This window comes from Microcaecilia unicolor, chromosome 3, assembly GCF_901765095.1.
Source record: "Microcaecilia unicolor chromosome 3, aMicUni1.1, whole genome shotgun sequence".
NCBI lineage: Eukaryota > Metazoa > Chordata > Amphibia > Gymnophiona > Siphonopidae > Microcaecilia > Microcaecilia unicolor.
In genome coordinates, this window is record NC_044033.1 from 465395736 (window position 1) to 465420754 (window position 25019).

General features: G+C 41.2%; 1 protein-coding gene across 2 annotated transcripts in view; it reads right to left on the reverse strand.

Annotated features, from left to right (window-relative positions):
* The window catches only part of KHDRBS2 (KH RNA binding domain containing, signal transduction associated 2), an 852627-nt gene that overhangs the window by 104965 nt on the left and 722643 nt on the right, over positions 1-25019 (reverse strand). Inside the window, exon 7 of one of the 2 annotated variants that reach the window (XM_030198995.1) lies at positions 16009-16042. The exons of the other annotated variant lie outside the window; for it this stretch is intronic. Within the exon in view, the coding sequence (XP_030054855.1) occupies positions 16009-16042 (34 nt within the window). The remainder of the gene's footprint in view (positions 1-16008; positions 16043-25019) is intronic. 2 annotated transcript variants of the gene reach the window in all.

A 25019-nucleotide genomic window follows, 5' to 3' on the forward strand; every position in this document is an offset into this window, starting at 1 on the left:
CCAGCAAAACACAAATGGGTCCTTTTACCAAGCTGCGGGGAAAAAGGGCCCTGCATTAGCGGTGGGGGCCATTTTTTCAGTACGCCAGGAACCTTTTTATCGCAGCAGGTAAAAAACCCCAGGCAAACATGGCCATACGGTTGCGGCAGGAGGTCTTATCACTAATAAGGTGGTGATAGCTCCTGTGGTAACCCAGCGGTAACTGGGCAGCATGTGGCAATGCCCAATAACCACTGGGTTACTACCATACAATCCATTTCCAGGGGTTTTCGTTTTCCCCCAGAAATGGCACGTACTCAGGGCAGAACTACTGCTGATGGCTATGTTGGGACAGCAGTAGTCCTGATTTAGCAATCGGTAAGCCCGCGTTGGGCTTACTGACGCTTTGTAAATGACCCCCCAAAATCTCCAAACCGCTGCAAACCTAACAACGACACACAAAGGTATAGAATCATTTAAAAATATTAAACATCAATGCCTATCCCCCCTTCCCTCTCAACACCCAACTCCGCTTGAGGTAGTATGCAAAACTAGCAAAAGGCAATAAAATCTCTTATTGACCAAGGATTCTGCTGTGAGCTGCTGGTTGCAAGGTTGCCCAAAATCTCTCCCAGATGCACTGAAACTTTTCTCCCTTTGCTGAAGAGATATCTTTTATGTCCAAATGCTCCAAAGCCAGTAGAGAGATCATCTGCATATGCCATAATGCTAATGTTGGAGCTAATGGCTCCCTTCAGCACAACAATATAGATTTTTTTCCCCCATTAAAATTGTCTATTGAAGGAAGCCTCTCATCTCTGGAAAAGTGAGCTCGGATAGGCTGAAAACATCAAATAGCAAATTTGATGGATCACCTTTTTTAACATGTAAGTCAAGGCAATTTACATTATAAAAATTCAGAAAAAAAGTAAGGAAAAGGAACTCCATAAAATTATAAGAGCGAGAACAAACTGGGAGGTTGATACACTGTGAAGCATGTAAGACCAAGAAAACTGAATTCTAGGGCAGTCCCAACACATATGACTTAGAGTGGCTGAAGCAAACTGGCATGTAGAGCAAGCCCCTGACAGACCAAAATATGCTTTAAAAAGCTCTATATGGGGATATATAGAGCCTCACAAAGGTGAACCCAGTCCAAGCTACAGATGTAATGTTTCAACTGAAGATAGGCAAAGTGATCTGTTGACAGCATGGAGTACAGAGCTTATAATTCCAAAAAAAGGCTTTAGGGTCAGAAGTTGATATTAAATAATAAATTCCTATAGATCGCCAGTTGGCAGAAATTGGAGAATCTGTACCAGGGTTCTGATGAATGGAAAGAATGGGTGTCACCGCCACAGAAAAATGGTGACATTTACACAGCCATTTCCAAGTGACCCTTGCAGAATAAATAAGTTCTTCCACAGTGCTCCAAGTGTTCTTCTGAGCATAGTATGTAGCAGACAGCTGAAATGCTCATTTGAAGAAAATGTTATTTTAAATGGGGTGACTGAACAATCTTAACCTCTGAAACCAATCACTGATATGTCTCATCAAATTGTGCATGCCACAGTCAGGTATCACACATTTAACAGACCCAAATCTCCATGCTCCCTTAATTTTTTAAGCACTGAAATGGGTAGACTGGCATGCTGATCCTTCCAAAGAAACCTCTGGAGGTCCCTGTGGAGTAGAAGCTCATCTTAAGTTTTCAAATAAAGTGGGAACATCTGAAAAACAGAGCCAGCATGGGGCTAACATCACATTAGCTAAAACAAAAAAATCACAAAAGAGCCTTCGAGTAGAGCAATGGAAAATCCTTTAATATAATTGACTTGACCCAGGCCACGTTTCAGCGCACACTGTGCCTGCCTCAGGGGTCTATCAAAAAATAATATAATACAGTATAAGCATCAGAAAGGTCTGAAGTTTGTACCTACTAATCAATATAATCCATTACAAACTAGGATTGATTTGTTTAAATTTGAAAGGAAATTTAGGATTGCTCATCTAACACTGACACAACTTTTGTCAGATGAAAATCTAAATGGGTTCTACCTAGTCTGACAGATCCTTTAATTTCTACATTTCATCAATGTGTAAAGTTACATTAGAGGATAAGAAGAATAGGATTTTTTTCAAGCTCTCCAAGGAAGAGAATCGGACCCTCAAAAGTCTAAAAGAAAACAAAGACATTGTAATAAAACCGACAGACAAGGGAGGGGGATTGTGATCCAGAATACTGTTAATTATATACAAGGAGTAGAACAGCAATTATCAGACACCAATTTCTATTGTATACTTGATATTGATCCAACTGAAGAACTGAGAAAAGAAATCTACTTTTGGATCAATTTTGGTTTTGAATCTGTTTTTCTGACACCTAGAGATTATTTGATCACAGACCATCCTGTTACACCAACAATATACATGTCACCTAAGATACGCAAATCCCTCATTAATCCCCCCTGGAAGACCCACTGTTTCTGCTATTGGTTCTATTTTAGAACTTCTTTCTGTTTTTGTTGATGCCTTTTTGAGGCCCTTTATCCCTCTGGTGAAGTCTAATATGAATGACTCCTCTCATGTGATCAACTTGCTAGATGAGTTTGATAGTGATCTCACAGACATAGTATTTGTCACATTTGACCTGGAAGTATTGTACACCAATATTCCTCAAGAACAGGCTTTAAGGACCATAATTGATGTTCTAAATGATAGATCTGATAACATTAGGGTATCTACAGCATTTGTTGTGCAGTTGGCCTCTATAGCTCCTAAGGAAAATGATTTCTGCTTTCTAGGTAAATTTTATAAACAAAGAGGACAACAATGGGGGCTACCATGGACCCTGACATCGCCATTGTATATGTTGTATTTTTTGAATTTTTATTTTTGGAAACACATGCATTTCAAGAAGAGCTGAGATTCTGGAGGAGATATATCAATGATGTCCTGGTGTTGTGGAAAGGCAATATAGATAGGCTGAAAAAATTTCATAGCTGGCTGAATTCATTCAATGAAAATCTATGATTTTCCATGCAATATGACAACTCCAAGATCACTTTCCTTGATATTCTGATAAAGAAGAGCACTTACGGTTTTATTACTATGGTTTAGAGAAAACCCACAGATAGGAATAGTTTTCTTCACTTTGAAAGTTTTCATAATAGAAAAGCAGAATTTGCCATACTCAAGTTCCTCTGTTTGCAGTGATCATACAGAATTCAATTGACAAGTTGTACCTATGGTTAAAAGATTCAGAGACAGGGGATATCCATCTTATTGCAATACCAAAGGCATATAGCAATATGTAGGGACTGTCCACAGATATTATGTGCAGTTTAAGATTTTCCAGACTTTCAGGAGATATTCAGAGGTTCCGAGAAGACATTGGCATATCCTTGAAGGGCATCGTTGTTTTCAGGATAATAAGTTAAATATTGCATATACCCGCACCAAAAATATCAAAGAAATTGTAGCACCATCTGCCCTTCCTTTTGAAGATTTGGCATCAGTCCCCATAATGGGTCACCACCCCTGCAGATGTTTGTTCATCATCAATGTCTGTTACTACTTTTATCGATCTATGCACACAGAATAATCCTTTAAGACATTCTTCTGATTGCAAGAGTAGTTTATATCATTCTTTGCCCATGTGAATAGAACCAGAATGATAGAACACAGAAGCAATATTAGAAGAGGTAACACAGCAGCTCCCCATGTACAACACTGCATTGATTTTTCCCATGGTTTTTCTGATCTCAAATTTCTTTTATTGAAATCAGTGCAATTATCATGCATGGGGGAGACATGGATAATATCTTATTAAGATATGAAGAAAGATTCATCTTTGAATTGAATACTATCTCTCCCACAGGGCTGAATGCAGAACTAGATGTGACAGCATTCCTATAGAATAGAAGGGAAGGATACCCTGTGCTTCAGTGTATTGTTCTTATCAAATGATAACAATATATGATACTTTTGGTTTTTTAATTATTTATAATATGATTTGTTTTATTGATAGGTGTGAAAGGTGTGAGCAAATCTAAATAAATAAATATATGTTTTAAGAATGCTAACGAATCATTTTCTTGATTTGTAGTTTTGTGGTAATGCTCTACACGTGTTTGTAATGTTTTCTATTTTAGATTCAAGGATTTTTTTATGTCTGCCTCCAATGTGCAATATATTTGGTGTATAAACATTGCAGACAATGCTTTATCAACTGCTTTGGATATTTATTATGTTGACATATTTAAAACAGTATTAGTTTACATGCTAATCTTGTACAAGGTACTAAAATCTGCATGTAAGCCATTTTTATACACATTTTTGCAAAGCTCCTTTTTCATGAATTCACCATATAATTTTCAAGGTCCATTTTTCTTGTTAATTTAAACCTTGGTTTACTAGCACTTTGTTTACTCATTTACCCCCTGTTTACTAAACCACACAGCTTAGTAAACGGGGGGTTAGTTTGATAGAAGTCTGGTTTGTGCGCACCATTGCACTTCATTTATTTGTTTAGTTTTTAGCTTGACAAGTGTCCCATGACATGATATCCTGCCTCACTCAATTGGTTTTATGTACTGTCTTGTGCATGTCCAATTTTCCTTGGCAGTTTGTTGGAAGCCATTACTGCGTATGGACGTGTTTGATTCATTGTGCTACTAAGTATTACTAGTGGCGTAGCCAAGGGTGGACATGGGTGGGCCCAGGCCCACCCAGTAGCATAACACCTATGGTGTGACTGGCAGGGATTCCCAAGCCCCACCAGCTGAAAACTCCCAACAACTGTCCCTCCTGCATACCTTGTAAATAGCAGAGGGCATGCAGGTGAGACAAGGAGAGACCAAATCACCTGTGGGACAGGGAGGGGTTCTTCTGCCCACCCATCTTGGGTCCAGGCCCACTCAAAGTTGAATGTCTGGCTAAGCCCCTGACTATTACAGTGAGTTTTAGATTTTATTTGGTTTAACTGATCTGCTTGATATGATTTGTATAGAACACCATGCGATTGGTAGTAATTGTGCTTATATTAATGAGGACTTAAAGATATCCTACCTTGTGCTATATTTTTATACGTCACATTATTTATATTTTATCACATGTTATGACAGCATTTGTGCTTACACTAATGGGAATTTTTAAGTTATTGCATCCGGTGTCCTGGCATTATAATACATGCTGCCTTTACATTTTTAGTTGTAGTTTCCTGGAATCTATGAGTTTTTGTTTCACCTTAGTATGTAGACTCCATGTTAGAACAGGCACACTGGATATCGGTGCTTTGGCACTTTAAGAGAGTTTTTGATTTTTAGAAGAGTGTCATTTAACATTTGTTCACTGCCATTTATTTATATGTTTAGCAGATCCACAATGTGCTTCAGCTTATTTTGTAGGCAGGATATGAAGTAATGCATTATTTAGTAAAAATGTTTCATTCCCCTTGGCGATTTTATATGATCTGACTTTGTGATGTCTTATAGTAGGGCTGCTTTGAGGGATTCAGGGGTCCTTTTACAAAGGCGTGCTAGTGTCTAGTGCCCGCTAAAAATAAGCATGCTCTAAATGATAGAGATGGGCGTCTCTGGTGATCTGCACGTGCTAAAAACGCTATGCACCTTTGTAAAAGACTCCATCAATGCAGTATTGAAGTAGTTCCTTATTGAATATAGGGTTCTTTTGATCTTTATATTGCTTTCTGTAAAATATAAAGGTACATTTCTATTTGCTCATTTTTATCTGATGTTTTTATATGACCTGGGGCCCTGTTTACTAACTTGCATTCTAGGCATGTTAGCATGTTTAATGCTTTTTAACTGTGTAAGTGCGTTAACTGTGTACATGCATACAATATCCCTATAGGTGCCTACATGGTTAGCGCACACACTAATTGTAGGCGTGTTAAAAATATTAATGCGCCTTAATAAACAGTGCCCCTGATCTCTTATTTATGCTGTTTCATAACAGTGCCATTCTGAATTATGTCTTTGGATCTTTTTTGCTATTGTTGAGAGTATCGGTGAGACAGGAAGCTTTCTAGAGTTGATAATGGACATTATAAAAGTGAAGGTTGAAGTATTTGTTGCATCATCAAAGAAGGTACTACATTTATTAACCCCATTGATGGACAGGCATATAAATTGAAATCTAGAATGAATTGGAAATCTTCCCAGGTGTAGGTAAAAACATCAAGGAGGCTACAAACACGTTTGCTTAGACATAAATCATGTATTTCACAGGAGTTCCACTTGTGGCACATTGCATAGCCACAAAACATTCCTTTTCACAGTTTAGTTCTTGAGTAGTTGAACAAGAGGGGCATAATTGAATGGCGCCGGTGAAATCGATGTCTGGCCATCTTCGGGGCCGGCTCCGCAAAGGGGCGAAGCAAACCGTATTTTGAAAATACGGTTGGGGTCGGCTAAATCGATCGACAGGTTTAGAGGAGGATCGCTGGGTTTACATGAGATGGCCGGCTTCGTTTTCCAGTCATAATGGAAACCGGGCCCGGCCATCTCAAATCCGGTGAAATGCAAGCCATTTGGTCATGGGAGGAGCCAGCATTTCTAGTGCACTGGTCCCCCTGACATGCCAGGACACCAACCGGGCACCTCAGGTCCCAGGAGCAGTGAAAGGTGAGCATGCTCGTCTTCAGCCTTCCCTTCTCTCTCAGCTCTGGTTCCGCCCTCATTTCCTGTTTCAGTGAGAGCGGGAGCAGAGCTGAGAGAGAAGGGAAGGCTGAAGATGAGCCTGCTCACCTTTCACTGCCGCCGCCCGTGACCTGAGGTAAAATGCATTTTAAAATCTGGGCGGCAGGAAGGTGAGGACGGAGGACTGTTGTGGGAGAAGAGGGCGGGCAGTTCGGGCTTGGGTTGGAAGCGGAACTTCCATTGGGTGACGTCAGCGGGTGAGAATATTGGAGGTGCTCGAGCACCCACAGCACCTACGGAGTCGGCGCCTATGAACCACACACATATAAACATAAATATAAAAAATTGCTAGTTGTGGTGTTTTTCAATACTTGATCTCACTGTTCAGTTGATGAGAATGTATTATAACTTTCTAATACATACTGACTTAATGAGGCATATTTTCAAAGAACTTAGACTTAAAGTTACATGGAGGGGCATTTTCAATATGATGTCTAAGTCAGACTTTGGATATTTTGCGCTAAGGGGGAGATTCTACATATGGCGCCTGGAAAATCTGCGCATTCTATAAGATTTAGGCACAGTATATAGAATACGCTTAGTTGATATCCCAGTGCCTAAAATTACACACATCCATTTATACCAAGAAAAACATGATGTAAATCCCTGCACATAGACTTACGCGGACTGGGCCATACTCCATAACAATGCACATAAATTTGGGAAGACCCATGAAATGCCCATTTCCCCACCCATAACCATGCCCCTTTTTGACTGCATGCATTACAATTTAGGCACAGTGCGCTACAGCATACACTTACCGAGTTGTGCGAGTAAGTTATAATTATCACCATTAGTTCTCATTATTGCTTGGTAAGTGCTGTTAACAACACTGATTGGCTTGATAAGACAATTAAGTTACATTCAGTGTTATGAAAAATGCTTAGATTTAGACACAGAATGCTAGGTGAGATATATAGAATCCAGCAGCAAAAGTACAAAATCTGAATAAGAAATATGGCCATTTTTGAAATTGCACAATGTCTAACATTTTAAAAATACTGTTTCTAACAAGGTTTTGTGCTCTGTGCATTTCTTTTTTCAGGCCATTTTTGAAAAACAAAAAAAATGTACAAGTGAAAAACGTAGAAAATCAAGCCATTGGGGTGTAGGAGGAGCCAGCACTTTTAGCAGACTGGCCCCCCAAGACAACCCAGGAGAGCAATAGGGCATCCTCATGGGCACTACTGTGGACATCGTATAAATTGCTCCCAGGTACACATCTCACCATTACTCCTTTATCTTGCCTGCTGAACCATCCACCCCCCCCCCCCCCATACTGTGCATGACTACAATTGCTCTTAAGGGTGAAGGGGCACCCATGTGTGAGTACAGTGGAATTCTGATCAGTATTGGAGGGCTCACAGTTTCCACCAAAAGTATAACAGGTAGTGGGAGGTATGGGCCTGGGCCTACCATTGCACCCACCACTACATAACTCCAGGAACCTGCCTGCTGCTCTAATGGACCTGGCTATATCATCTGAGACTGTCATAGAGGCTAGTGAATACTATTTTTATTCACATTTTTTATTGGGGGGGGGTGAGAGGGGGGGGTCAGTGACCACTTGGGGAGTAAGGGGGTTATCCCTGATTCCAACTAGTGGTCATCTGGTCCTTTAGGGGACCATTTTGTGCCTTATCCATTATAAAAACAGGTCTAGACCAAAACTTTGGAGTTTTTGCCCCAGATATTTTCATTTTGTTCTATTATGGTTGTAAAATTTCCAAGTGTTCGGCACGCCCTAAGACCACCCTAATCCCACCTTTGAAATGCCCCAACATGTCACCTTGTGATTTAGATGCATTGCAGATGAAATGCATAGATAAACATCTGCAAAATAAGCGGCCCTCTTACTAAGCCATGTAAGCGTCTACGTGCATCCAACACATGCCAAAATGGAGTACCACACGGTCCCCACATGGCTCTTGCGGTAATTTCATTTTTGCAGCATTTCCAATATGGATGGCTGAAAATTATTCGGACGCATATATCGGATGCGCACCAAGTGGCATTTGGCACATATAGGTCATTACCGCCTGGTTAATGTGTGAGACTTTATAGCTAGGTCAATGCCTGGTGGTAAGGTCGCAGACCCAAAATGGATATGTGGCAATTTTGATTTCGCTGCATGTCCATTTTCGGCAAAAATTTTAAAAAGGCCTTTTTTTACAGGCGCTTTGAAAAATAGATTGGCGCATGCCCAAAACCCACACCTACACTACCGCAAGCCATTTTTCAGCACACCTTAGTAAGGACCCCTAAGTTTTGAAAATATCAATTTGGGCGTTTTGAGAAGAAATCCATCTAAATGGTGCTTTACGACACTTTTTGGATGTTTTTCTCTTTTGAAAATGAGCTCCATAGTAACCTATGGAACTTTGTAAATTTGAATGCTTTGAAAATGAGCCACAATACATGTTAAGTCATAGGTTAATACATGCTAAATTGATTTCAAGCTCATTAAGTATTTTTTAATGTACACTAATAAAGCAAATGTATGCTAATGTATACAGTACTGTAGCACCAGCCAGCTTCTCTACTGATTATATTAATATTACTTATCATTTCTATAGTGCTACTTGACTTATACATCACTTCATAATTACACACAAGAGTTTACCTTTACTAGACAAAGCTTACAATCTAATTTGATTTGATTGCATTTGATATTCTGCCATTAATAAGTAAGTTACATCAGAGCAAATCACAATACAAAATGTAAAATACACATTTCTAGTAGCTGCAATATAGTAATTTTCATTTGTAAAATTGGCCATTAAAAATAAAAAAAGTTTTAAAAAATTGTATATTGTCCTATGGCTACTGATTATGCCCACACTTCTTGTGCAATGTGCTCAAAACCTCTTTACATATGCTTTACTTAACTTTAAAAAATTGTATGCTTCTTAGATTAACACTGTTAAAGCAAAGCTTAAAATGTGCTAAGCCCATTTCTTAATGGATTTTAGTAAAAGGGCCCCTTAGTTACTAATAACTGAGGTTAACAGTAAAATAACACATTTTAATTATAATCCATGTTGATAACTACACCCATATATGTTAATGTATACATTTATTTTTCAACAGATATGCAATTATGCTTCTAATTTTGAAGGTTTTGCACTTGGAAGAACTTGTAATTCTCACTATTAATCCAGGGGTGATGTCATGCTCTTTAGTGAGTTGAATTGGTAGCTACTTTCTCTGTTTCAGACTAAAATGAAATTACAGCAACACACATAAGTTTTTACCTTCTGTATCATTACATGTTACAAAGTAAACAGCAAAATATTGAAAAAGGTAGAACATTTTCAAGTAAAGCTTTGGTTTATATATACAAAATAAAAAATATATTTGACAGAACAATTTATAAAAACACTAATGAAAAAGGCTTGTTTCTGACAGAAATGAAACGGGCGCTAGCATGGTTTTCCTCGGAGTGTGTATGTTTGAGAGAGTGTTTGTGAGATTGACTGTGTGAGAGAGTGAATATGCGAGTGTGTGTGTGTGTGTGTGTGTGTGTGTGTGTGTGTGTGTGAGAGAGAGTGAGATTGGGTGTGAGTGTGTCCGTGAGAGAGAAAGTGTGTGTGTGAGAATCAGAGTGTGTGCCAGGGGCCCCTCCGTCCTTCATCCCAGTTCCAGGGTCCCCTCTCCATCCCTCCCTCCGTCTCTCCGAGTTCCAGGGTCATCCCCCCCTCAGAGTTCCAGGGTCATCCCCCCTGCCTCCGAGTTCCAGGGTCCCTTCCAGTTTCAGGGTCCCTCCCCACCCTCCCTCCCTCAGAGTTTCAGGGTCCCCACCCTCCCAGTTCCAGGGTCACCCTCCCTCCCTCCCTCCCAGTTCCATAGTCCCCCTCCCAGTTCCAGGGTCCCCCTACCAGTTCAAGGGTCCCTCCCCCTCCCTCCCAGTTCCACGGTCCTGTCCCCTCCCTGCTTGGTGGTGGTGGTGGGGGTTGCTATTTGCTGTCAACCTGAGACACTGCTTCTGGCGTCCAGCAGCTAAGTCCTGTCCTGACCCACAGGCAGCTGGAGCTCCCTCATACTCTTTCAGTGACACACATTGACAGGTAACAGCGGGGCTGAAGCAGCCACGGGCTCTTACTTGGATAAAGTTTGTATTGTTGACAAATTATCTGAAAATACAAAGTTTAAAATTGCTGTTTCAACCAGGTGGAATAATTTTTAAAGCTGTTTTAGAGATATTTAATTTAGATTTCATGATATTCATATGTTCAGATGAGTAACTTTCAAATAAATTTAAAAGGTGTGCAGTAAGAAAACAAAAACCTTTTGTCTTTTACCTGTTAAGGTGCAGTTTATCCAGTAGAAACAGCTTTAGACGTGTTCCAGATGGCAGAAGAAAAAAAAACGACAATGTGGATCAGCAGCTTCTAGGTATGCTTGGTTTTGAGTGTATGGGAATGACGGCTGTGTTGGGGAGTGGAAACAGAGATTAACCAATGGGCTTCCTTGTTTACATTGTAGTTGAATGGGTCACTTCCACTCCTGTGTAGTAATTGTCCTGGTGCATGGCCAGAGTCGGAGAGGAGAGGGTGTGCGGCGGAACGGTGAGCGAGTGGCTGCGGGAGGGTGGGTGAGGGGGGGACTGTGGGCGGGGGGACTGGGTGCAGCTGCGATTTTGTTTGGTTTTGAGTCTATGGGAATGACGGCTGCGTTGTGGAGTGGAAACAGAGATTAACCAATGGGCTTCCTTGATTCGTTGAGTGTCAGTGCTCTGTCCTCGACGTCATCACGTTTGACGCAAGGGCAGGGCAGACACTCATGGGCAAACTGGATATCTACACCACCGCAAAGGGAGACATTTCCGGCTTGGAGGTGAGGCTTCAATAGAACGTTGGAGGCAGTGGTGTGCTGGAGCCGGTTTGCACCGACTAGCAAGAGCCACTTGTTAAATTTTGACAGATCTTGCGAGTCGGTTGTTCTTTGGGGCGAGCCGGCTCCATTACATGAGGTAAGCATGGCAGGAGGGCGCCATCACAGGCTATGCTTACCTCCCCTCCCGCTCCCAAACATGTCCAGCGATTGTCCTTCGCCCCCACCCGCCCCTCCCGCTCCCATCCATCTTTTTCTATTACCTCCGTTGAAGCGCCACATTATTTAAAGCCCTGCTGCCCATCTCTAGCCTTCCCTGTTTGCTTCTGATGAGTTTGTGCCCTTAGTCCTGCCTTCTGATGTCATTCTGACATCATTTCCTTTTTCCGCGAAGGCGGGACTGAAGGCACAAACTCATCAGAAGCAAACAGGGAAGACTAGAGACGGGCAGCAGGGCTTTAAATAACGCGGCGCTTCAACGGAGGTAATAGAAAAAGATGGATAGGAGTGGGAGGGGAGGATGGGGGTGACGGAGAATCCCTGGACATGGATGACAGCGGGGGAGGATGGGGGCAACGGAGAACCATTGGACATGGATGGGAGCAGGAGGGGAGGGCAGGGGAGGGAGGAGAATCACTGGGTATGGATGGGTAGAGGGGGGCAGGGGAGAGAAGAGAATTGCTGGGCATGGATGGGTAGAGGGGGCAGGGGAGAGAAGAGAATTGCTGGGCATGGATGGGTAGAGGGGGCAGGGGAGAGAAAAGAATTGCTGGGTATGGAGGGCAGGGGAGAGAAGAGAATTGCTGGGCATGGATGGGTAGAGGGGGCAGGGGAGAGAAGAGAATTGCTGGACATGGATGGGTAGAGGGGGGCAGGGGAGAGAAGAGAATTGCTGGGCATGGATGGGTAGAGGGGGGCAGGGGAGAGAAGAGAATTGCTGGGCATGGATGGATAGAGGGGGGCAGGGGAGAGAGGAGAGTTTCAGGACATGGATGGAGGGCAGGGCAAGAGAAATTCTGGACATGGATGGAGGGGAGGGAAGGGAGAGAGAAGAAATGCTGGACATGGAGGGAAGATAGAGGAAGGAGATTAGATGAGGGAAATGGAAGTGAGGAGAGAAACTGCACATGGATGGATAAAATAGGCAGAAGCTGGATCCACTGTACAGTCAATTTGCGGAGGACCAGAAATGAAGAAGAAAGGAGGAAAGAAAAGAAATAAATGGAAAGGAAGCCCTGGAAACGGAGTCAAGGGAACAGATAGAGAGCAGCAGAATCAGATACTGAGCCAGCATGATCAGAGAAACAAAGTCACCAGACAACAAAGGTATAAAAAAATAATTTTATTTTCATTATAGTGTTTGGAATATGTCTACTTTGAGAATCAGGTGCTGAACGTTAAAAGTTTATATTTATTTACTTATTTATGGCATTTTATCCCATATTAAACATGAATTAGATTGGAACCTCGGATCATTTAAATTTTTTTTTCCTGGAGAGAGTAATGCATTGCCCCCCCCCCCCCCCCCCGGCTATAGCCAGCTCTGCAATTTTTTTTAGGGGGGGGGGCGCCATGGTGGACCGGGGAGAGAGCCTGTTGTTAAAAATTTACCAGCACACCCATGGTTGGAGGTGCATTTTATATAGATAGATTCTCTTTTCTCTAATGAAATTGCAGTAACAATTACAGGTAGAATAGAAACCACAAGATTGTATTTTTTCCATAGGCAGTCCTATTCTTGTGACATTTCTCCTAAATTTCTATGTGAAACACTGGATGATTGGCTAAACTTTTCAGTTTCTTGGTCAGTGGAAAGTAAGATAAATAAACAAGCTCAGAAATGTGAAAGTGACACAGCACATGCACTAACAGCATATGATATGAATTTCAAATGAAATACCCAAACTTGATCCTGATCTGTCTTTGCCATTTTTTAGACACAAACCATAGAGGTCTGCCTAGAACTGGCCATATTTCCCCAACTACTATAGTTGCCATCTGAGCATCATTCTTGCCTTTCAAAACACATCAACAGCCATTAGGTCATTTAAGTTTTGTTTTGATTTCATGCTCTTTCCTTCTGTTTAGGGATCCTCTGTGATTATCCCACACATTTTTTAATTCCAACATTGTTTTTGTCTCTACCATATCCTCTGGCAGGGTGTTTCAGGTATACACCACCCTATCCCTGAAAAAGTATTTCCTGATGTTACTTCTAAGTCTTCCACCCTGCAACTTTCATTAATGTCCTCTAGTTATATTGCTTCTCTATCTCTGGACAAGATTTTTTTTTGTATAATAATACCTATCAATTATTTAACTGCCCCTTTTACTAAACCGTGCTAGCATTCCTGGAGCGGCAATGTCGACAAAGCCCATTCATTTTGATTTGGCTTCTTGGGCATTGCTGCACGGGAATCGCTAGAGTGGTTTGGTAAAAGAGGCCTCAAATGTTTGTTTCGTATCTCTTCACCCCTCCATTCAAACATCTCAGAAAGGGAACATTATTAAATCCAAAATGCAATGTATCAGCACCCTGTGGCTGTCATCCTTTCAGAAATCCTCTACGATTATCTCTAAGTCTGAGTAGTGATATCCTCACTTAGTTATCACAAGAACTATGTAAATATTGAATGTTTAATGCCAATCATCATTTTCTGCCTGAACAGAGGCATAGCATGATGGAAGTCTTCCTTTAAGTAACTCCTGCATGAACATGCAGCAAATTTATGCAGCAAGAATGTATCGCTTGTCTTTTCACTTCAATTCTTGTTGCATGGTAAGAGATTGGAGACATCCTGCTTTCTGTGTGCTGTCTCTTAGGGTTCTGAAAAAAAAAATCGTACATGTATGTCCAATGCATGCCATGATCTTTTTTTGCACTCATATTTGTGCAGCTGTTTTAAGCATGGAAAATAAGTTTTACAAAATTCTGCACCCAGATATGTGTGTACAAGTATATGCACTTACAAGATTGCATATGTGCTTATATGTGCATTATGCATAGCAGAGCAGAGGTGTGGTTTGGATGGTAATAGGGTAGAATTGTGCTGTGCATGCATATTTTATGAAACGCATGCATTCACAAATACCACACAAGCACACATTTACAGCTTTTTCAGAACAGGAATATGTGTATATACTTGGAATTAACATGCTATTAGGGCTAGATCTGGAACCTTATTTTACAAAAACAATGAACAAAAAAAGTTCCACTAAAAAGCAAAAGAGAAAAACATAACTAAAAAGGAAGGGAAAGCCTCAAAGAGCTCCCGGTCATCACTGACCTAAAAAGCTGTAATGATCAAACGGTTCCACTCTTCATCATTGGCAAAATCCTTCCAATTTTCACTGTAAAGTTCAAACTTGAAAGCCTCAAAATCTAAATACCCCAATTGTGTCAAACGTCTTCACTCTAACATCGATGCACAATAAAACAGTTCATTTTGGGGGGGAAACAAGATGGCGTCCTGAAGAGAATGCTGTAAGGCGGCTCTCCTCTCTATTTACCTCAAACCTTAAACATATTACCTGAATTTATACCGAACCAGAGGGGCAAGCAGCTTGTGATCCCCACCACACCTGCGAGATCTTTGGGTCTGATGGACCACTTTCCTCACTCCCTCAGCTTCAGGCAGAGATCACGTTTAGCCCCAATGAATGGAGGCCTCCGACTATGCAGACATTGGGACAGCAACAAGGGCAGGAAACCCCCAGTGTCTCAGACCAAGGAGTGCTTCCTGTAGCGGGGTCAGTTGCCAGCCTAGAATCACTGAATATCATTATCGGAGAGAAGATAATGGAGATAGCCAGCGATTTGGCAGACTCAACTGCAACAGGAGGGGAGCAACCAACCGAGGGAAATTTATCTGAGTTAACAGTGACTAGTAAGTCATTTTTGCCTGTAAAACCTGCAATTATAACTCTTGACTCAATATGGGAGGCCCTTGTGGGGCTAGAAAATTATTTTTCCCAGAAATTACTTTTGATGTCCCAAACTACAAAATTACCTCAAAACATATTTCCTTGGATCAGTAACGATAGATATCTCAATCATAATTTCACAGAACATACAGTTGCTGCACTTAAAGTGACCCACTTCACTTGACTGATCTTTCTCAACACATGTGTGAATTGGTAGCACTGCAGGGCAGTCTTTCCTTCAAATTCCTGCCATGACTAAATGCAAATCTTAACTCAGAATTTGAAAAGAGAGGAATAGTGCATTCAAACCCCAGTGCTTCTTGATTGCTTGGGTAACAACAGAGGAAGAAGAAATATATCTCATCACATATGTCAACACATCTTCATCTGTAAGTTGAAGTGGTTTCAGGGCTAGCAAAAGATCATGATGGTTATACTTAGCCCAATGACAACCATTCTTCAGAACATTTGGAGATACCCTCGGTGCAACATCTTAGCTGAGAGATCTCGCACTTGTTTCTTAAATTCAAAATCATCACAGCCTATCCACCTGTAATGAATAAATTGGAAAAAGGCAGACTCCTCTTGATCAATTCCGATTAGATCTGCAGAAATTGAAAGTAAAGAAACTGCAACGTGATAAGAAACATTATGAGATGAAAACTGTATATATTTGGTTAGATAAGAAGTGTAAGAATATCCATCCTCTCTTTGAAGAAGATGAGGAGTCCATTGGACAGTGGTTCTTCCAGTTCCAATGGTTCTTCTTTTTTAGGCAGAGGTCTAGAATGTTGAGGGAGATCAAAGGGAGGCAAACAACAATGGACAACGTAAGGAATGAGTTTCCAGGAACGGCAAGATTATATACGAGATCCTTTGCCTCCACAAATGCATCAGAATCATCCCGATACTCAGTCATGACAACAATAAAGAAATCAATAGTGATGAATCTTTCTAGTTACACATTGACTGCTAACAAACATCTAGTTCTTTCCAAGGGGCTGTCATTTGTTCCTACACAGAGATCTGTCACTTTTCAGAATAGACTCTTGCAACTGAAGATTTATTTTTCAGACATTGAGGATAGTAGACCCGATTGTTCTATTGTCAAGAATAAATCCAGTTGCGTCCCTCAAACCTGTTCTAGCCTTCTTTAAGCTGCTCGTTCTTCATGAATTTCAGCATGTAGAGAAATTAGCTAAGAAAAAGGCGCTTTTGTAATCTAACTTGTAGTGAGAAAGAAAACTTGGAGAAAAGTAAGAATACGGATATAGTAATTCAGAGAGCTGACAAAGGTGGGGCTGTGATCATTCAAGGTAGAACTACATATATAGCAGAAGTACATTGACAACTTCTTACACAAACTGATTATATTGAATTGAGGATCCTACTCCAAAATAGGGAAGATTTTTCACATTACTAGTGAAGGATATGCGATGGGATATTTAACACAACAAGAATTTCATTTTTTGAATGTGGCACATCCTCAAATTCCAGTGCTCTATAAGTATGTAAGTATTGTCATACTGGGACAGACCGAAGGTCCATCAAGCCCAGCATCCTGTTTCCAACAGTGGCCAATCCAGCCAGGTTACAAGCACCTGGCAAGATTTGAAAACAGTACAATACATTTTATTCAGTGGATTTTCCCCAAGTCCATTTTAATAATGGTGTATGGACTTTTCTTTTAGGAAGCTATCCAAACCTTTTTAAAACCCCGCTAAGCTAGCTCCTTTTACTACATTCTCTGGCAATGAATTCCAGAGTTTAATTACACATTGAGTGAAAAAATATTTTCTCTAATTCTTATTAAATTTACTACTTTGTAGCTTCATTGTGTGCCCCCTAGTCCTAGTTTTTTTGGAAAGAGTAAACAAGCGATATGCATCTACCTGTTCACTCCACTCATTATTTTATACACCTCTATCACATCTCCCCTCAGTCATCTTTTCTCCAATCTGTAGAGCCCTAACTGCTTTAGCCTTTCCTCGTAGGGAAGTCATGCTATCCCAGTTATCATTTTGTTGCCCTTCTCTGTAAATGTTCTAATTCTACTATGTCTTTTTTGAGATGTGGTGACCAGAATTGTACACAATATTTGAGGTGCGGTCACACTATGAAGCAATACAAAGGCATTACAACATCCTCATTTGTGTTTTCCATTCCTTTCCTAATTATACCTAATATTCGAACCCCGCTATCTACCCTTCTCAATTGAGAATACTGACCATTTAACCCAAGTAGTTACAGTATTTGAATAATGTCAGATCAAAGATATAGGGATAAATGTGTTATGTGACAGAGTTGTTTTTTTTAGGACACTAATATGTTGATTCTATCACAAGTGGGAGGATAAACAAGGGATTCAAATACTAGTGATCCACAGGGTGGAGGAGTAGCCTAGTGGTTGGATTTTGCTGGTTATCAGCCCAGTGCTCTAATTCAAATTCCACTGCTGCTCCTTGTGATTGCCTGCAATACAAAAACTAGATTTTAAACCCTCCAGGGAAATACCTTTTGTACTTGAATGTAACTCACCTTACGCCACTACTAAAAATCCAAGTAAATAAGAGTCATTTCCTGGGGATGATTTGGAGACATTGGGTTCTGAAAGTTTAATTTTTTAGTTTTCTGTAGTAGCCTCACCTCAGTCCCCCCTACTTATGGCTTTCTAAATTTAGTCCCTGTGCCATCTCATTCCTCAAAAGGACTGACTTAGGCATCTGATTCCCAAAATTTGATTCTCAACCTTTTTCAAAATGAACCCATTAGCTATTAATCAATTGGAAAGCACAAGGCTATCATTGTTCCTCCCAGAATGAACTTAACATATTGATTATACACTGTCAGAACTGCCCTGTTAAATAAAGGGGTCCTGAAGGAGGACTACAAATTATTTATTTTTAAAATCATTTTTTAATTATTTTGTTGCTTCCTGTTCTCAAGAGTAAATTTTTTTTTTTTTAAAAGAGAACGATTTCATAGCAAATCAGAGCAAAATATAATCCTTGATATACTTGCACCAGCTATACATAAAAAAAGTCACTTGTAGGTACTGTGTATCAATGTTACAATCAAATGTATGTTCATTGGTAGTTTTATCACATACAAGACTGCAGTACTCAACATAAGATTGCCAAATCATTTTGGTTTTCATGAGCAGCCACAAGCATGAAGCAATCAATGAATTCTTGTTATGATATGTAATATTCTTCATAAAATAGGAAAGAGCATTTCCTGTATATGATTTTTTTTCTGCTAATAAAGGGGCCCTTGTACAAAGGCACGATGAAAAATGGCCTGCGATAGTGTAGATGCATGTTTTTGGGTGCGTGCAGAATCATTTTTTCAGTGTATCTGTAAAAAATGCCTTTTCTTATTTTTGCCGAAAATGGACGTGTGTTTTTATGCCACTCAAATCATTGGCAGAGCCTATTAAATATATTCCGTACTGTGGCAGGTCATCAACATTGTGCAGACAGAAAATGTGTATAATTAATTAGACATAAACAACATTTGCTATAGAAGAGCAGTCTGTGGCCTAGCATATTTGTTACTTAAATGCCATATGGAAAACCAGGTGAGGGTGAGGCAGACAGGAGGAGGGAGAGAGAGAGAGTTAAGAAGAAAACTATAGCAAATGGAATGGAGTTTCTGACCTTCCACCTTTTGGAGGGTGTAGTTGAATTTGATTAAGGTCCTTTGTGACACTAAGGATTGCAATGATTTCAATTAATTATTGGAAACCTGTATCTGGTAGTACAGGTTCCATTCCAAATGGTAATTATAATACATATTAATTAATGTCTGTGTGTCTGCCATAACTATACTATTAATCTCTAACAAAAGACCCAACATCATGACAAACAAAATTATGTAAAGCAGATAGTATTATATGTTTATTCCTCTTTTAATTTACTACTACTAGTATTACAAATTATTTCTATAGCGCTACCAGTCGTACGCAGTGCTTCACAATTGAACATGAAGAAAAGACAGTCCCTGCTCAAAAGAGCTTACAATCTAAATCAGGACAGACAGACAGACAGGACAAATAGGGGATAAGGGTAGGACAGACAGATAGGACACATAGGGAAAAGGGACTATTGAAGAGAGGAAGACAAGATAAAGGTTACGAGCAGGTGACAAGTTAGGATTTAAAAGCAGCATCAAACAGGTAGGCCTTTAGCCCGGATTTGAAGGCGACCAGGGATGGAGCTTGACGTAATGGCTCAGGAAGTCTGTTCCAGGCATAAGGTGCGGCGAGATAAAAGGAATGGAGTCTGGAGTTAGTGATGGAGGAGAAGGGTGCAATTAGGAGAGATTTGCCTAGTGAACGGAGTTCCTGGGAAGGAGTGTAGGGAGAGATGAGGGTGGAGAGGTAGTGAGGGGCAGCAGAGTGAATGCACTTATAGGTTAATAAGAGGAGCTTGAACTGTATACGGAAATGGATAGGGAGCCAGTGAAGTGACTTCAGAAGAGGGCTGATATGGGCATAGCGACTTTGGCGAAATATTAATCGTGCAGCAGAATTTTGAACAGATTGAAGAGGAGAGAGATGGCTGAGTGGAAGACCTGTGAGAAGCATGTTGCAGTAGTCCAAGCAAGAGGTGATGAGAGTGTGGATGAGGGTTCTGGTAGCGTGCTCAGAAAGGAGAGGTGAATTTTGGCGATATTATAGAGGAAGAAACAACAGGTTTTAGCAATCTGTTGAATATGTGCAGAGAAGGAGAGGGAGGAGTCGAAGATGACCCCAAGGTTACGAGCAGATGAGACAGGAAGAATGAGCATGTTGTCGACAGAAATAGAGAGTGGTGGAAGGGGAGACGTTGGTTTAGGTGGGAAGATAAGGAGCTCAGTTTTGGACATATTGAGCTTCAGGTGGCGGTGAGACATCCAGGCAGCAATGTCAGACAGGCAGGCAGATATCTTGGCCTGGAGTTTTGCCGAGATTACTGGTGTGGAGAGGTAGATCTGGGAGTCATCAGCGTAAAGGTGATATTTATTGGACTTCAGGGCATTTCAGTATCAGCAGAGTCTACTCGCTTATGGCTTACCTGCTTCTTCATTGGTCCATTTTAAACTTTTGAATTCCACTTTGAAATATATTTTGTACTTTTTTCAAATTTTTAATTAATGTAAAAGTTCACTTGACTTCAGCATGTTAGCATTCATGCTCATGTTAAGTGAACTTAACATGGTTCGCCAATACCACCAACACTGTTCAATGTATTGGTGGCTCCACTCAGAAAAAAACTAGAGATCATGGGTTTTAACCCATTCATCTACGCAAATGATGTCACCATTTACATGCCTTTCAACAACAACATCACAGAAATAATGGACAATGTCAAAACAGGTCTGGAACTTATGGAAAACTGGGCAGAAACTTTGAAACTTAAATTAATCAGAGACAAAACCAAATTCCTGGTACTCTCAAGGCCGCATAATCTCACAGCCCATCAAAATTTCACAATAAACTACCAAACATACCAAATTGAAACACAGTTAAAACACTGGGAATCATTCTTGACAAACACCTAACACTAGACAGTCAAATATCAGCAAAATGCTTCAGAACACTATGGAAACTGAGAAGGATCAGTGACTACTTTCCTAGACAATCAATCCGGATAATAGTACAATTGATGATACTTTGACAATTAGACTACTGCAATGCAGTATACATCGGTTGCAAGGAAAGCGCACTGAAATCACTGTAAACTATTCAAAACACATCGGCAAGGCTAATTTTCAAGAAGTTGATACTGTATATGAAAGAGCTACCCCATTAGTCGAAACACTACACTGGCTGCCAATCAAGGCAAGACTGATCTTCAAAGCGAGCACCATCATCTACAAAATATTATTTGGTTTCTCTCCAGAATACATGTTATTCTTAGTAGTACTATCCCCAAGAAATGCAAGCCCAGAAACCAGAAGCTACCTACTTCTTCACCTACCTAACTGTAGAAACATAACATACAAATCTATCTACATGGCCGGATTTAATTACGTGGGCTCTAAATGGTGGAACTCAATACCAAAGATCACAAGAAGCATCACAAACTATCATCTATTCAGAAAAAAAAACTGAAAACACACATCTTTAAAAAATTCTACAACAAATAAACTAGCTATCGATAACATAAGCACCTATATGCTTTTATAATATAGATACCCAAAACAATCCCCATTAACATACAAATTCTCAAACACCAATTTACAACTGTCTTAAGGAAGGTGTAAAAGTGTGTATATATATTTTACAGAAAAGACATAAATATTACAACCCTGCCTCTGTTCTTCAAAAAGCATTTATTTTTATTTAATTATTTTAGAATTTTGCTTATGCCTTTCCAGTGGTAATTCAAGGTAAGTTACATTCTGGTATAGACGCTGCTCCCAGAGGCTTGTAACCTAATGGGGGGGGGGGGGGGGGGTATAAATGTGGGTTACCATTAAGATGGGATATTTTTGTGTTAAACTGGGTAATTAGTAACTAGGTTTCATCATACAAAATGGGGCCTGTGCTAAAAACAGCATGAGTTAGTGGTAAAAATGAACTGCCTTAACAGTAGCCCACTATGATAACTTTCCCTTGAAATTTCAGCATTCTCAGTCTCTGTGGATAACAGTCTCATCAGCTCATAACCTTTGGGTCATATTCGACTCCTCTCTCTCCTTCTCTGCACATATTCAACAGACTGCTAAAACCTATTGTTTCTTCCTCTATAATATCACCAAAATGTGTCCTTTCCTTTCTGAGCACTATCAGAATCCTTATCCACACTCTTACCACCTCTCGCTTAGACTATTGCAACTTGCTTCTCACTGGTCTTCCACTACCATCTCTCTCCCCTTTAATTTGGTCAAAATTCTGCTGCACAACTTATATTCTGCCTGTGCTGCTATGCTAATATTAGCCCTCTCCTTAAGTCACTCCCTATCCATTTCTGCATACAATTCAAACTCCTCTTATTGACTTACAAGTGCATTCACTCTGCAGCTCCTCAGTACCTACACTCCTTTCTGGGAACTCCGTTCACTGGGTAAATCTCTCTTATCTGTACCCTTCTCCTCCACTGCTAACTCCAGACTCTATTCCTTTTATCTTGCTACACCATATGCCTGAAATAGACTTCCTGAGCTAGTATGTAAAGCTCCATCTCTGGTCATTTTCAAATCTAGGCTAGAAGCTCACCTTTTTGATGCTGCTTTTATCTCCCAACCCTTACTCACTTGTTCAGTACCCATGTTTTATCATTCCCACCTTAATAATTCCCTTATCCCTTATTTGTCCTGTTTGTCTGTCCTAATTAGATTGTAAGCTCTGACAGCAGGGACTGTCCAGTATATAGCACTGCATATGTCTAGTAGTGCTATAGAAATGAGAAGTAGTAGTAGTAGTGGCAAGATGCTTTGGCTTGAAAACTTCCTTGCATCTGATACTGTTCCCTTCTGCTTCTCATGTTTGGTTTCTCTGTGCCGACTCTGTCCGCCTGTTTCTTAATCTGCCTGCCAAGACCCATACTGGACCATGACTCTGCCTGCCAGCTGCCTGCCAAGACCCAGACTGAACCATGACTCTGCCTGCCAGCTGCCAACATCTTGTCAAGATCTTTGGAACCAGATGAATGACACGAAGAATCTCAACACTTTCTGGACCCTGCTAAAGTTCTGCCTTTTACCCATCTCATTCCACTTTCCGGATGACTTCTGTTTCTCACTCAGAAGCGCCGAGTGGTCTTACATTGGGTTCACTCCTTTCACCTGGCTGGACATCCCGGAATTCGGAGAACAATGCTGCTATTATCCCATCGTTACTGATGGCCTAGAATGATTCAACAACTAAAATTGATATCTATATCATACTGTCTGTTGTGGTGCTGTCTCTTCTGAAGGAGGAAAAGCCTCAAGCAATGATGGAGTGCTCCTTTGTTGATCAGATGTTCAACCTTAGGGAGCCTCCTTCATTCATCACTGGCTAAAAAAACCTATGATTCTTTTGTTTTAAACAGTTCTCTCAACTAACGCTTAATTCAGCTTTATGCTAAGGTTAAACAGACTTTGCCTACAACAACAACACCCATGGATCATCCCGAACTTCTCCATTCTATGCCATGTAAGATAGGCACCCCCAAATTCCCATGCCCATCGCAGGGATATATCTGCAGCTCAACAAGCAATAAAAGACATTCACAATATCTGGGCACAAGTCCATCAACACCTCTTACAGGCCTCAACGTCCTACAAACATCAGGTTGATCAGCTTCAGAGACCTGCTCCCATCCTTCTCCTAGGTCAGAAGGTCTGGCTCAGCATCAAACACCTGCATCTCTGGGTACCATCTCAGAAGGTTTGTCCCTACATTCCTTGGATCTTTTCGAGTGTGGGAAAGGATTGTGGCAGTAACTTACCGCCTTCATTTACCTTCCATGATGAAAGTATATAATGCCTTCTACATATCTCTTCTCAAGCCATACATCTCTTCAATGTGGCATCCTGATCCAGATCAGGTGACCTCACCAGACATCGATCTGGATCCTGAATAAGAAGTCAATGACATCCTGGACTCCAGATGTCGGGCAGGTCGCCATACTATCTGCTCTCATGGAAGGGCTTCAGACCAGAAGACAACACTTGGGAATCTGTGTCACACCTTCATGCACCTGCCTTACTTTGTGCCTTCCATGCCAGTCATCCCTCCAAGCCTGGTCCTCAGGGCAGGAGGACTTTAATGGGGAGGGTACTGTCGCAGCCACCTACCTTGCGGCAACATCTTTCACCTCCTTTGGGCCGGGCCAACCAGCAACCACATCCCCCACGTCCTCCAGGCTGGGCTGGCTATCGGCAAAAGTAGGAAGAAGCGAGCAGTCTTCAGGGGCATTCTTCAGGGTATGCGCGCATGGGTGAGGCAACGGCTACCTCCCGCAGGAATTCTGGTGACGTCAATGATGCATCAGGAGGTCCCCCACATCTGACACACATCCTATCCGTTGAAATCTCAGTTTCACTAGCCGCAAGATGCTTCGGCTTGAAGTCTTCCTTGCATCTGGTACTGCTTCCTTCTGCGTCTCGCCTTTGGTTTCTTGGTGCTGACTCTGCCTGCCTGTTTCTTACTCTGCCTACCAACTGCCTGCCAAATCCCAGTCTGGACCATGACTCTGCTGCCAGCAGCCTACCAACACCCGGACCAGACCACGACTCTGCCTGTCAACTGCCTGACAAAACCCATACCGGACCACAACTCTACCTGCCAGCCATCTGCCAAGACCCAGACTGGACTACAATTCTGACTGCCAAAACCTGGACTGGACCACGACTCTGCCTGTCAGCTGCCTTCCAAGACCTGGACCGGACCACACCTGCCTGCCAGCCGTCTGCCAAGACCTGGACCACAACACTTTCTGTCAGTCACCTGCATCTGACTTACCATTTCTTGACTAGCATCCCAGATGTCTCGCCCTTCAAGCCCCTCCGACTCAGAAGTCCTGCTAGGCCAATTGAACCTGGGAACTTAACCCTCGGGGAATTCTGATTGGTACAGCTAAAGGTTCT